This window comes from Triticum dicoccoides, chromosome 7A (assembly GCF_002162155.2).
Source record: "Triticum dicoccoides isolate Atlit2015 ecotype Zavitan chromosome 7A, WEW_v2.0, whole genome shotgun sequence".
Taxonomy (NCBI): Eukaryota; Viridiplantae; Streptophyta; class Magnoliopsida; order Poales; family Poaceae; genus Triticum; species Triticum dicoccoides.
In genome coordinates this window covers 666,504,148-666,519,890 of record NC_041392.1, presented here as the reverse complement: position 1 = coordinate 666,519,890, position 15,743 = coordinate 666,504,148, and the positions used below count along the sequence as shown (strand labels likewise).

Here is a 15,743-nt window from a genome sequence, read left to right as displayed (position 1 = left end):
CTCTCGCGGAAGCAAAACCTTGACTCTCGCGAAAGAAAATAAATAGAAAACACGTTTTTCTTTTCGTTTCCGAAAGGCACGGTCGTGACTCTCGCTAAAGCACAACCGTGCCTCTCGCGGGAAAAAACAGTGACTTTCGCAAAAAAAATGCGTTTTTTTGCCCCCAAATTTTTTTTCGATGTTTTTGATTGAAAAGCTAAGAAAGACCGGGGGAAAACCAAAATATCGAAAAACCCCGGAAAAAAACCCCGTTTAAAAAGCCGAAAACGCTTGCGGAAAAATAAAATAAAAAACAAAATCTGGAGGGAGCGTCCAGAGCGCGACATGTGGCGAATGGCTGAGAGCGCGCCAAGTGACGCTGATCGTTGCGAGGCTCCCGAAGGAGCGCTCGTTAATTAGTTGCTCCCTTGCAGCAAGACCTAGGGAACCCTCGCGTCACGCAGAGCGTGAGATGGCCCGCCCAGCCACACGGGAGGATACTGCCTCGTTTTTTCATGTTTTTTTTTGCTTTTTTTTATTTTTGTTTATCCTACCAAATATTGTAAAAATATATCGCAAAAAACATTTAAAAAAAGTATGTTAACCAAGCTTTGGAAAAATGTTAGATTTGTAAAGAGAAATGTTTCGCATTTATACGAAAAATGTATACAAATATATACATTATGTGTGAAAAAGTCGATCTTGTATTTACAAAAATGTTGATCTAAGTTTTTTTAAAGGTTTAAAAAGAATTTGAAAAAACTTAATCAAGAGTATGATTTTTTTAAAGGTGTACAGAATGTTGACCATGTTAAAAATGTAAAACTTTTATTTGAAAAATGTTGATCAAGAATTTAAAATACGTTAAATGTGTATATAAAAATATTGACCAGATATTAAAAATATATTATTTTAGTATTTCAAACATGTTAATCAAGCATTTGAAAAAACAATGTGTATAGAAAACAATTTAGCATGTATTTGAAAAATATTAATAAAGCATTTGAAAAAAATATTAAGTGTGTATAGAAAGAAAGTTGACCATGTATTCAAAAAATGTTAATCAAGCATTCAAAAAATGTTAAAGGTGTATAGAAAAAATGTTCACTATGTATTTAGTAAATGTTAATCTTTTATTTGAAAAATGGTAAACATGTATTGGTTGAATGAAAACCGATTAAAATGGGAAAAAAAGAAAAAAACAGTGAAAACCGAAAAGAAATGAAGAAAATCAAAGAAAAAATAAAATTAAAAAAACAATGAAAACCGAAAAATAAAGAATGTTAGCATTTGGAAAAATGTTAAATTTGTACAGAGTAATGTTTCACATTTACACAAAAAAATGCATACAAAATATACAATATGTGTGAAAAATTCGATCATGCATAAAAATGTTGATCTAAGTATTTACAAAAATGTTTAACAAGAATTTGAAAAACCTTAATCATGAATATGAATTTATTTAATGTTACAGAATGTTGACCATGTATTAAAAATGTCAAACTTGTAATGTTGATCAAGAATTTAAAATATGTTAAATGTGTATAAAAAAATATTGACCATACAATTAAAAATATTAATTTGGTATTTCAAAAATGTTAATCAACCATTTGAAAAAAATGGTATAGAAAAATTTGGGCATGTATTCAAAAAATGTTAAACTTGTATTTAAAAGAGATTAATCAAGCATTTGAAAAAAATTAAGTGTGTATAGAAAAAAATTTGACCATGTATTCAAAAAATGTTTACCTTTTCTATTGAAAAAATGTTAATCAAGCATTTGAAGAATGTTAAATGGGTATAGAAAAATATGTTGACTATGTATTTAATAAATGTTAATCTTGTATTTTAAAAATGTTAAACATGTATTGGTCGAATGTGTTGGTATGTACGAAAAATGCATATATAAACAGTGAAAACCTGAGAGAAAACAAAAGAAACCCGATGAAAAACAAGAACAGAAGCAAACTAAACCGATTAAATGGGAAAAAAAGAAAAACAACCAGTGAAAACCGGGGGATAAATAAAGAGAAAAGAAAATAAAACAAAACCAAGGAAAAAAAAGAAAGAAAACAAAGAGAAAAGGAAAAAATGAGTAAAAACAGAGAAAAACAAAAAACCCAGGAAAAATGGGAAAAACAAGTGGTAAACCGCCTCTTTTTATTCAAGTAGGTCCCACCCAATTTACAAAACATGAGCCTGAAAGGAGACGCAGTTGCTAGCGGATTACGCATTAACCAGTCGATCCTGTGATCGATCATCGCTCTCTACTATCAGACTTAAACCAACAACAGTCGCTGCAACGTGTCCCACGCTGGGTGCTCCCTTTGCATTTTATTTTATTTTATTTTTCTATACAGGTTTTTGGGTTTTAGATGGTTTTTTTGGATTTTTCAGCTTTTTTCCCTAGGTATTCATGGAAAAATTTGGAGAAGCAAATTGCGTATCTTTTTTCCTTTTGCGTGAGGCACAGATTCGCTTCTTGTGGAGGCACGTATTTGCTTCTGCAAGAGGCATAGTTGTGCCTCTTGAAAAGGGAAAACGTGTTTTCCCCCACGAGAGGCGCAAATTTGCTTCTCGTGATCTGCTTCCGCGAGAGGCACAACTATGACGCTCAGAAAGAAAAGAAAAAACTTGTGTTTTTTTTTGCTTCCGAGAGCCGCTATCTTGGGCGGCCTCTTTCCACACGGCTCTAGACAACCCACCGAACATCGGGTCTGGGTCGTCGAAGATGTTGGTCCTGCCGCTGCCGACGTTTCCACCTCCGTTGCCTCTGTCGCCGTAGCCTTCTTCTTCATTTGTGACCCAGTCCCGGTGTCTCGATCATAGATCTCGGCGACCTAGGCCCCCTTTTGCATTGTCGCACACCGTGGTAGTTTGGCCTCAACGGGGGCGGTGACGGGAGGTTGGGGAATGCTGGCGTGATGCAGGATGAGGAGGGGGGGTGGAGGATCCGCTGCCAACGAGGGAGGAGGCTGTGTCACGGCTCGATCTGCCGACCAAGCGCTCCGGTTGGGCAGCGATGATCGGCGTCGGTCGGATCCAGCCATAGGAGGTGGCGCGCAGTGGTGGACTTGGGTGGTGGGACGATGGTGTGCCGCTTCTTTTACTCGGTGGCGAGTGGGCGATTGTTTTTACTCCTCTACGTCCGCTCGTAAAATTTATGGAAAACTCTTAAATCCATCCGGCTGATTTTTGGAGAAAGCGGCCGCGTCGTCTGCTTGCCATGCGTGCATCCACATTGTGCATCACTCGGTCAACTGCCCAGCCCACATACCCATCTCTGGATAGGCCCCACACGCCGCTTAGCATCCGCCTTATCCCCCCATGGAGGAAGCCACGACCACACATTTTTCCTGCCGCATCATCATCTTCCCCTTCCTCTAGATCAAGGTCAACACTGGCCACTGCTTCCGCAAGCTCTGCTACCCCTCTGTTGTTGCTCCTGCAGAGCAAAAAGGGAATGGCCACTACTCGCCGCCTTATTTCTACTGTAGGGAGTGCTGCAACGGAGTCGTGCTCCACTACAATGGGGCGGGGCATTGCTACCGGCGGCATGACAAGTCGAGTACGGCGGTGCTACTCGCTGGTGAGAAGCTATGGTGCGTGACCCATGGACAGGAGCAATGATTGAGAAGGAATCGAGTGGCTCTAATACATCCTAGTTGAGCAAATCGGACAGCTGACTAGGCGGCTTAAAATTGGAAAAATGAGCCGCCTGATTTGTAGGAGCCGCCAAAATTACAATAGACTTTAGGACTTCGGCTAGGTGCCGGTTAGAGGAGTAAACCGTTATTTTACTTCTCTAACCGGTTTGAGGGGATCGGCGAAAGATGCTCCAACTATGTTCAAACTTCGTGCCTCTCGTGCAAATCTTCTATGACACTCACGCCATTTTTGGACGATCGAATCAAGTAAACTTACTAGGGCAAGAAATTGAAAATGGCCTACTAAATCAGCATTTCTTTCCATGTAATTGTTAATATAAGCAGTCTTGAAACCATCACATGATATAATACAAACATAGTACATGGAGAACTACTACTGGCATAGATAGACCAGAAGCTCTCACAAATTAATGCCCCAATCCAAATTAATCAACCAAAGAATAGTCTCTAGCTCTAGCTAGCAGATCAATCGATCTGTCTGTCTAAGTGGAACTTGGATCTCTCAGTCTAGGTGGAACTGCAATCTAAGCATCCTTGTTGAATTTCACTAACTCATCATGATCAACGATATCCGGCAATGAGTCCCACGCCGGTTCTTCCCCCTCCGTCTCCGCTGGCTTGTCAAGTATTCTCATGAATTGGTCCATTGGGATGCTGAAATTATCCTCAGGCGCATCCTCATCATGCTGCTGCTGGTACTGATCAAGAACGTTGGCTGCTCCCATGGAGTTCTCTCCCTTCTCGTTGTCGTCACCCACCGACGACATTATGCCATCCATGAAGTTTTGGCCGTCGTCGTCGTCGTCGCCGCCGACGTAATGAGGAAGACGCGGGGGCGAAGGCGGCAGATCCGACGCCTGTGGCGGCTCAACGTGCTCTTGCCGGAGACCACGGACACTCCCCGGCGGCATCAGCGCGGCGGCAGCGGCGAAATAGTCTGCCGGGATAGGCTTCTTGTTCCCCGCCGTCAGGCCGTCCTCCCCGTAGATTTCCCTCAGGCCCTCGGCGCGCGGCGTGACATAGAGCTTGTGGAGCGCGGGCACGCCCCTCCTGCCGTCGCCCCTGTCCCTGTCGCTGGTGAACTCCTGCATGAGCCACGGCGTCTTGAGCTTCTTGGACGGGGGCGGGGGGACGTAGTAGAACCCGAAGCAGTTCTTGCGCCCGCCCTCTTCGCGAAGCTCCTCCTTGCTCTGCTCCACCCGCCAGAACCCGCCGGTCCAGACGCTGCGGTCGGCGCGCTTGTTCTCTGTCGCGCTGCACGGGCTCTGGAACTTGCTCTCGCCGAGGAACCACCACGTGTGCTTGCCCTCGCGGGCGCTGGCCGGCGGGTGCAGCCGCTCCAGCGCGTAGGGGTCGTTGTCGTACATGTCGGCGTGGAGGATGAACCCCCGCGCGTCGGGCATCTTGTCGTCGCCGGCGATCCACCGGTTGAGGAATCCCATCCTGTCCGCAATCGTCGGGTTGAAGTAGACGCCGGGAGGCAGCAGCGGTGGCTGCTTGAGTTCGTTCGCCCCGATGGGCCCGGGCGGAGGCGCCATGGATAGGGAGCTGCTGGCTCCGGCTCCGGCGTCGGCGGTGGCGCGAGTTGATCTCTTGATTGCTTTCCTCGCTTTCGTGACGGCCATGGTTTCCTGGCGAGCTGTGTTTGAGGAGGGATTGGATTGATCGGTGGGCTGGGGATTATATGGTGTGGAGACGACGCGCTCCTGTCTGAAATCGGATTCGCCTCATCGTCCCAACCTGTAGTCGGACATGGATTTCCATGTTTAGTTTCCCCCGGCCTGGAGACGGAACCGGAGCAGAGCAGTCGACGAGCTTCCCGCGCGATTTCTGTTTCCCGCCTTTTCCCCGAAACTCGGGTCCCCACCTTTGCCTCATTGGGCCTGGCCCAACAACCATCCCATATCCTACGCTTATTCCAGTTACTATTTTTTTTATTCCTAAAAAAATGTTAGTACTATTTATTTCCCTGTACCTTTTCAATTTCCTTGTATTTCAATTTGATTTTTTCTGATTTGTGAACAAATTCTCTCATTTATAATTATTAGTGGCATTTCCAGGAATTGTTACTCGCATAGCTCAACAAGCCTGTATTTCGGTGGACGGTCATTTGGTGTGAGACCGATGAAAGTAGTATTGGATAGCGGAAGCTTATTCACCTACTTTTCCGCACAACCATATCAAGCGCTTGCCATTGCAGTAAATTTTCACAACATTTTCCTATCCTACCATCGTAGGATTACTATAAGCATAGCGTGCACTTTGCTGGACCCTGACATTTTATCGACAAAACATAAGGAACGACAAAGAAATATAATGCTTGAAATATTTGGCATCTATGATCTTTGCGTTATTCTATTTTATAGCATAAGTCCTTATTATCCACCGTAACTTTATCAAATTGTGCATTAAAATAGAAGGCAAAACAAAAAAAAACGCGAATGAACTAGGGAGGGAGAATAGTTCCTCGCCAAATAAGCAGGTAAATAACATTTTTGGTAAAAGATATGCCAACAATACAAAAGAAAAAGGGTACACATTCTAATGAATGTTTAGCTCCCTACAAACCATCCCTATTAGATAGAAGGAAATCAGGAAACACAAGCTAAATCATTGCCATCGACATGCATGACATAACCCTATCATACAAAATTAAAGCAATATGCAGATTTCTTAAAGTTTGTATTAGGGAGGAAACTGGCCTAGGGATGGATTCATCCCCACCTCGTTGGATTTGCTGCGCCCCCCCCCCTCCCCTCGATATATAAGTCCCTCCTTAAATATCTTAGGGTGTCGTTTAGGGTTTAGGTTTTATTTAGTTTAAAATAAGTTAGCCATTGTTGCAACTTTTTGTAAACTGTCATGTTCATTGACTTTTGATGAACTTTTTTCCGAATCCTAACTTAATCAATCTCCATCCATATTCGCAATATTCATGATTCTTGCGTGTTCTTGATCGCACGTAGTGATTTGACCTTCGCCCTCAAACTGACTATCTGCATCATGGGTAACAAAGAGGAGATTGGTTTAAACAATTGCCAACACACACTATCTAAGTGTCTAGTGTTGTCGGGTCATCAAGGTCACTTTTCGCTCAAATCGAAGGAGTGCCTCTTGTCAAAAGGTAGGGATACCGTAGCACAGATGAGGGGCTTCTTTCTTAGTGAACATTCTACATTGATTTTTCAATTATGTACGGGTTGTTGATAATGTCAATTTGATTGCCTTTTTGTTGACTTGGTTTGATTTTAACATTTTTTCCCATGTATGCTTTTTCTAACTGGGCTAATCCCCTTTCCATTATCAAGATAACAGAAATACAGCCGAATCCAAGAGTGTTCAAAAGTAAAAGGGAAAGGGGAAAAGCGAGTTCAGGGCAGTCTAGGGAAACCCACTGCAGTCGCTCGACTCGAAACGACCACCATGGGGAAAAACCCTAGACGACCGCTAACACGCTAATTACATAGGTTCAACAACAAGATAGCCACATATTACAGGATTATGATAAGCCTACGCAAAGGCGCAGGGAAACCACAAACACCAAAAGGGACTACCACAGGATGCGCCGAGATCTTCACTCCATGGACTCATCTGGGTAGGCCGACGCGCAGATCCTCATCATGCTTTTAGTGTTCTCCTTCAGAAGGGTCGCTCCTCTCTCCAGGTCCAGCCGGTCCCCGCCCTTCAGAAGCCCTGCCCAATAAGATAAATGAATGCTTGTTGTAAAAATAATCTCAAAAGGAGATGCGGGTTTCTGAACTCGAAGGTGGCTTTGTTTCTACAGTTCCAGATGGCCCGGCACACAGCTGCCAATCCAGTGGTGTAGAACCGCTCCCCTTCGGGGCAGTATGCATAAAACCAAGAGTAAAATTGACAAAGATTATTCGAGCACAAATCAGTGCCCAGTACTGACCCCACTGTTCGCCAGGCAATCCTAGTGATCGGGCATAAAAAGAACAAGTGTGGGTAAGTTTCTCTGCAATTGCAGAAAGAACATCGAGGGTTTGCGGCCCAGTTTCTAGGTTTCATCGCATCTCTAGTTAGTATCGCGTCCTGCTGCCACAAAAAGATCTGGATTTTAGCAGGTAATTTGGCCTTCCAAATCCACATGTGTAGTCGCAACCACCTAAGTTTCTCTCAAGGTGTGAATACATTGACTTAGGTGTGTATTTGCCTTCCGACCCAGACAACCATTCAATCTTGTCACTACCACAAATTGAGCTCATTAATGGTTTTTATGTTGCCAACCTCCTGGGTAAGACCCCCCGACAACCTGCGTCTAAACAGCGATCCACCCCCCTCCCCACCCCCCTCGCCCTTGGAACTGAGACACCATATCATCAGGGAAATTTGCAATGCTAAATAAATCTGGGTATGTAACAGGCAGGGGTGGGTGCATAGCAATGGAGTCATGCCAAAGCCTAGCTACGTCCCCTACATGAATATATATCCCCCTTCTGGTCATATAACATTCTTTCACTTTAAGAAGTGACTTCCAGACCAGGGAGTTGTTCAATTTCTGTTTCACACAGGCGATAGAACTTCTCTTTAGATATTTGGCCTTCACGATATCTTGCCACAACGCTTTTCCAATGCCTAATTTCCACCACCACTTGGATAGGAGGGAAATATTATGTTTCTTAAGATCTTTAACACCAATACCCCCTTTATTTTTGGATCTACACAAGCGAGACCACTTGACAAGGTGATATCTTCTCTTGTTCTTGCCCCCACACCAAAAGAATTTATGCGGTATTTATCCAACCTTTCAATAAAGGTTTTGGAAAGGAGAAACATCGACATGTGGTAGTATACGATACCAGACAACGAGGAATTCAGGAGGATCAACCTCCCCCGCGTGGATGCTGATCTGCCAATCCAGGAATCACATCTCTTCGGGTACCGTACATCCACAAATTCCCAATCAATGTTCCTCAACGTAGAATAACTCACCGGCACCCCAGGTATTTCATGGGAAAGTGACCAATCTAACACCCAAATGGATCAACATATTTTTGGAGAGTGGAATCATCACGCACCACACAAAGAACCTCACTTTCCATAAAATTGATTTTTAGTCCGGACATAAGCTCAAACAAGTATAACAACAGCTTAAGGTTATCAGTCTTGTCAATGTTATCCTCAATGCACAACACCGTATCAACAATGTATTGGGAAAAGGTCTGACGCTAGGCTCGTCAATAGTTTGTTTTTCTGAGCGTTCAGGACCATCCTAGTTAAGCACTCGACCGCTAGATTGAAAAGAAATGGGGACTAGGGGTCCCCCTGTCGCACCCTTTTGTGAGTCTCAAAGTACGACCCAACAATGTTGTTAATCTTAACACTAACTGTCCCATTGTAAAGAATCTGCTTAATCCAACCACACCACTTTTCATCAAAACCCCAAAATTTTATGACAATCTAGTAGGAATTCCCAGTTGACTTTATCATATGCTTTCTAAAAATCCAATTTGAGAATGATCCCAGTTTTTTCTTAACATGGATATGATGAAGAATCTCATGTAAGGCCAAAATGTCGTCCATGATGTGTCGCTTTTTGATAAAAGCGTTCTGATGGCGACTAATGAGCTTGTCAACAAAGATTGCCAATCTATTATCCAGAATTTTGGTGATCAACTTATAAGGGCATCAGAGCAGGCAAATGGGTCAGAAATCTTGAATTTTCTTAGCCCCACTAAGTTTGGGTATTAGTGTTATAATCCCATAGTTCAGCCTTTCAACGTCCAATTTTCCCTCATGAAACGCACTAAACAGATTCATGATATCAATACGAACAATGTGCCAGCATAGCCGACAAAATTCAGCGGAAATATTATCAGGGCCTGGCGCCCGATTGCTGTCCATAGAAAATATGGCAGTCTTAACCTCCTCTTCACTAAACGGCCTAGTCAAGAAAGCGTTACCCTCAACACTGAGTCTTTCTTCCTCTCCCCACATGTCCGGGTCCATACGAAACATATTACCGGGTGCAGGACCAAAGAGTTTTTTATAAAGAAAGATGTCACGTGCTGTAACAAATTGTCCGTACCCTCAAACGAGGCCCCCTCACTAGTAAATGAATGGATAGTGTTTTTCCTCCTTTTCCATTGGCAATTATATGGAAAAAGAAGTGTTTTGGTCCCCTTTCAGTAGTTATGTTTCATGGGACTGTTGAAGCCAAAACAGTTCCTTGTTAGCCAGAATTGTGTTAAGCTCATTACATAAGAGTGCACGTCTATCGAGAAGTTCATGAGCCAGGGGGTTTGTTCTTCCATAAGTTAAAATTTAGCCAACTCATTTTTGGTCTCCTCCTTTCTTATTCTCTCATAACCAAACTTGTTAGAGCCCCAACCCTTAAAAAACTTTTTGAAACATTATCATTTAATATTGTGGACATCAATGGGATCAGAAGAATGCACGGGTCTATGCCAAATTTTCTCCACCAACGGAAGAAAATCATAATTGATCATCCAGCTCATTTCAAACCTAAACTTTCGAGGTTTGGGGGCATGAGGATGCCAAGAATCAGTGACCAAAAGAAGGGAGTTGTGGTCAGAGACGTCTCTAACCAACTTCCTCACATTAACCATAGGAAATAAATCCTCCCACTCACAGCTCATCAGAATCCTATCTAATTTCTCCAAGGTAGGATGAGCTTGGTTATTTCACCAGGTATACACACCTCCCTCTGTATGAATCTCTCTCAAACACAAAGTATTAATCACAGAGTTAAATCTGTCTACATACTGGGAATGGGGCATTTTCGTGTTTTTCTCATCACAGTGCCTCAAAATATTAAATCCCCCCCAATGATGTAAGGGATAGATAAATGACTATAGAAACTAGCCATTTCTACAAGGAATTACTCTTTCTACTCATCATGAGCCACACCCTACACATTTACTAGTAGAACGCCCGTGCGTTGCTACGGGCTACAATGCATACAGATAGACATTAACTTGCACAACTCAATAGGTATACTCCCTGTACATCTCAACATGTCCCGCGCAACTCAATATGTGTGCCCTCCATCTCAGGATAGAACAAGAAAACAAAGACATATACATGGATTCATTCATGGAGTTGGACAATCAAAGATACACAACTGAACAAAAAAAGAATCAGTAGCAAACCATGACTAATGCAGATCGCCAAGCTAATTGTGAACTAAAACATACAAAAAACATACCGCAAGAATACTACGTAACTTATGGCTTCCCATCACCAAATCCATGTATAAATGGGACACCCCACCCTCACCTCCCCACCCCCCTTTTTTGTGGATAGCAAATGAGACACTCCTATTAATTTGTCTGCCAAATAATCATAGAAAATTGAATCCATGGTGACCAAACTATCACTGGATTTCTAGGTGCAGCATATTTGATCTTGAACAAATATGACGGCAGCGGAGATAAGTCGAGGTTGTGCCCGCTCAGGTACCAACCTCTTCTTCGGAGTGGGTTTAGGCGGTGGTTCAGGAATACTCCAATCATCATAATTTTTAATATGTTATTCAATAATTCTTCATCTTGTCCAATAGTTCGTTCCCTGAAATCACAACCAGCACAACTATCTAGGAAGTCCCTAGAAGCACCGGTTAGTCCATTATAGAAGATATCAAGTATTTCATTTTTCTTAAGTGGATGATCAGGAAATCATTAAGTAATTGGCAAAGCCTCACGCAAGCTTGTGGGAGACTCTCTTCTTTAATTTGCACAAAGTTAAATATTTCCTGTAAGGCAGCTTGTTTCTTATGAGCAGGGAAATATTTTTCAGAGAAGTAACAGATCATATCCTGGGGACTACACACACAACCAGGAGCAAGAGTATTGTACCAAGCTTTTGCATCGCCCTTTAATGAGAAAGGAAATAATTTGAGCATAAAGTAGTAGCGAGTTTTCTCATCATGAGTAAAAAGGGTGGCTATGTTATTCAACTTAGTAAGATCTGCCATAATAGTTTTAGTTTCATAACCATGGAAAGGATCAGATTCAACCAAAGTAATTAACTCTGGGTCGACAGAGAATTCATAATCCTTATCATCAATAAATATAGGTGAAGTAGCAAACTTAGGATCACATTTCATTCTAGCATTCAGAGATTTTTCTTTATACTTGCATAATAGTTTCTCTAGATCGTCTCTATCATTGCAAGCAAGAATATCTCTAGTTGTTTCTTCACTCATAACATAACCTTCCGGTACCTTAGGCAATTCATATCTAGGAAGGCTAGTTCTAGTAGGTGTTTCAGGAGTTTCAAGTTCAAACTCATCATTAGATTCAACAACATCATGTTGTATAACTCTAACAATTTTTGTTTATCAAGAAATTCACCAAGTGGCACATCATCATTAAGTGAGGTACTAGCATCATCATAAGCATTATCCATAGCAGAAGTAGCATCATGAATAACCTGCGACATATCAGAATTAATAGCATGTGGTGGTGTTGAAAGTTTACTTATAATAGAAGGTGAATCTAAAGCAGAACTGGATGGCAGTTCCTTACCTCCCCTCGTCTTTGAGGCAATAATCTTAGTCTTAGCATCCTTCGGATTCTTCATAGTGATAGTATGATTATAATCCCATGTGACTCAACAAATATAGCTATGCTCCCCTGCAACGGCGCCAGAAAAAGGTCTTGATAACCCACAAGTATAGGGGATCGCAACAGTTTTCCAGGGTAGAGTATTCGACCCAAATTTATAGATTCGACACAAGGGGAGCCAAAGAATATTTGAAGGTATTAGCAGTTGAGTTGTCAATTCAACCACACCTGGAGATTAATTATCTGCAGCAAAGTGATCAGTACAAAGTAGTATGATAGTTTTGATGATAGTAGCAACTGTTGGGGAACACAGTATTTCAAAAATTTACCAACGATCACGCAAGATATATCTAGGAGATGCATAGCAACGAGCGGGGAGAGTGTATCCACGTACCCTCGTAGACCGAAAGCGGAAGCTTTTAGTAATGCGGTTGATGTAGTCGAACATCTTCGTGATCCAACCAACCAAGCACCAAACGTACGACACCTCCGCGATCAACACACGTTCAACTCGATGACGTCCCTCAGACTCTTGATCTAGTTGAGGCCGAGGGAGAGTTCTGTCAGCACGACGGTGTGGCGACAGTGATGATGAAGTTACCGACGTAGGGCTTCGCCTAAGCACTACGATGATATGACCGAGGTATGTAACTATGGAGGGGGGCACCGCACACGGCTAAGAGAAGACTTGGTGTCCCTTTGCGGTGCCCCCCTCCCATGTATATAAAGGGGGAGGAGAGGTGGCCGGCCCAAGGGGGCACGCCAGATGTGGGGAGTCCTACTAGGACTCCCTAGTCCAAGTAGGATTCCCCTCTCATTTTTCCTTTTTCGGAATAGCAAAGAGGGAAAGAGAGGAGAAGTAGGAGAGGGAAAGGGGGGGGGGCTCCACCCCCATCCCTTGTCCAATTCGGACTGGGCAAGGGGGCGCACACCACCTCCCTGGTCGACCCTCTCTCCTCCACTAAGGCCCATGTATGTCCCATTAACTTCCCGGGGGGGTTCCGGTAACCCCCGGTACTCCAAAACTCATCCGATACGACTCGAACCATTCTGGTGTCCGAATGTAACCTTCCAATATATGAATATTTACCTCTCGACTATTTCGAGACTCCTCGTCATGTCCGTGATCTCATCCGGGACTCCGAACAAACTTCGGTTCATCAAATCACATAACTCATAAAACAAATCGTCATCGAACGTTAAGCGTGCGGACCCTACAGGTTCGAGAACTATGTAGACATGACCGAGACACATTGATAACCCACAAGTATAGGGGATCACAATAGTTTTCGAGGGTAAGTATTCAACCCAAATTTATAGATTCGACACAAGGGGAGCCAAAAAATATTTGAAGGTATTAGCACCTGAATTGTCAATTCAACCACACCTGGAGATTAATTGTCTGCAGCAAAGTGATCAGTAGAAAAGTAGTTTGATAGTAGTGACGATAATAATGGTAATAGTAACAGTGATAGCAGTAATTTTATAGCAAGTGTGACAGTGATGATAGTAGTAGTAACTTAGCAGAAACAATATGGAAAAGTTCGTAGGCATTGGAAAGGTGACTTGTTGGGTGATATTCATCATGAGACAGTTATAACCTAGAGCGATACGTCACTAACTCCAGTTCATCGATATAATGTAGGTGTGTATTCCGTAAATAGTCATACGTGCTTTATTAAAAGAACTTGCATGGCATCGTTTGTCCTACCCTCCCGTGACAGCGGGGTACATATTGGAAACTAAGGGATATTAAGGCCTCCTTTTAATAGAGAACTGGAACAAAGCATTAACACATAGTGAATACATGAACTCCTCAAACTACGGTCATCACCGGGAGTGGGCCCGGTTGTTGTCACTCCGGGGTTGCCGGATCATAACACATAGTAGGTGACTATAACTTGCAAGATCGAATCTAGAACATGGATATAATGATGAATTCATAAATGGTTCAGATCTGAAATCATGGCACCCGGGCCCAAAGTGTCAAGCATTAAGCATGGCAAAGTCATAGCAACATCAATCTAAGAAAATAATGGATACTAGGAATCAGGCCCTAACAAAACTAACTCGATTACATGATGAATCTCATCCGACTCCTTACTGACCAGCGAACCTACGAAGGAATTACTCACTCCCGGTGGGGAACGTCATGGAATTGGCGATGGAGAAGGGTTGGTGATGACGAAGAATGAAGATCCCCCTCTCCGGAGCCCCAAACGGACTCTAGATCTGCCCTCCCAAGGAAGAACAGGGCCTGGCGGCGTCTCCATCTCGTGGATCACGATAATTCTTTCTCCTTGATTTTTTTAGAAATATGTGATTTTATAGTATCAAGGGGTCGTCAGCGGGGCCACCAGGTGGGTACAACCCACCTGGCGCGCCACGAGAGGGGGGCGCGCCCTGGTGGGTTGTGCCCACCCAGGGCCCCTTCTCTGGTGGGACTTGGCTCCAGAAATTCTTATTATTGATATAAAAAATCCTCACAAAGTTTCGTTCTATTCCGAGAACTTTTATTTCTGCACAAAAACAACACGATGGTAGTTCTGCTGAAAACAGCGTCAGACCGGGGTTAGTTTCATTCAAATCATGCAAATTAGAGTCCAAAACAAGAGGAAAAGCGTGAGAAAAAGTAGATACGTTGGAGACGTATCAACTCCCCCAAGCTTAAACCTTTGCTTGTCCTCAAGCAATTCAGTTGATAAACTAAAAGCGAGAAAGAAAAAATTTTATGAACTCTTTTGCTCTTGTCTGCATAAATAAGCTTAAACAACACCCAGGTTTTCGGCCAGCATTATAACTAACCATGTCGAAAATAAAGCTTAAAGATTATAATGACTCATATCAATGACATAATGTAACACCCCAGATATAATTTTCCCAATTTGTACTCCAACTCTTGCCGTTTCTGGCGTTAAGTTATATTTATTTTCTTGGGTTCGGGTTTTTGTCTCCGTGTGTTGTTATCGTTGTCATGCATCTCATATCATGTCATCATGTGCATTGCATTTGCATACGTGTTCGTCTCATGCATTCGAGCATTTTCCCCGTTGTCCGTTTTGCATTCCGGCGCTTCGTTCTCCTCCGGTGGTCATTTCTAGCTTTCTTTCGTGTGTGGGGATTAAACATTTCCGGATTGGACCGAGACTTGCCAAACGGCCTTGGTTTACTACCCGTAGACCGCCTGTCAAGTTTCGTATCATTTGGACTTCGTTGATACTCCAACGGTTAACCGAGGGACCGAAAAGGCCTCGTGTGTGTTGCAGCCCAACACCCCTCCAATTTGGCCCAAAACCCACCTAACTCTGCTCCATCATCTAGAGCGTTCGATCATGATCACGTGGCCGAAAACCGCACCTCATTTGGACTCTCCTAGCTCCCTCTATGCCTATAAATAGGCCCCCCTCGAAATATCTCGGATCCCCCTCCCCGAAACCCTAGTCGTCTTCCACCTCTCGCCGCCGGACACGTCCAATTCGGGCCGGACGTGTCCGACCTGTCCCGCCGCCGCCACGTGGCACAACCCCACTGGCCCGGCCGCTTCCCC

At 43.3% G+C, this 15,743-nt stretch overlaps 1 protein-coding gene across 1 annotated transcript; it reads right to left on the bottom strand.

Moving 5' to 3' along the window:
* Window positions 1-4,171: 4,171 nt before the first annotated feature.
* LOC119333837 lies at window positions 4,172-5,272 on the bottom strand. Its single transcript, XM_037606591.1, has one exon. The coding sequence runs from the start codon at window positions 5,270-5,272 to the stop codon at window positions 4,172-4,174; it is 1,101 nt and encodes a 366-aa protein (XP_037462488.1).
* Window positions 5,273-15,743: the final 10,471 nt, after the last annotated feature.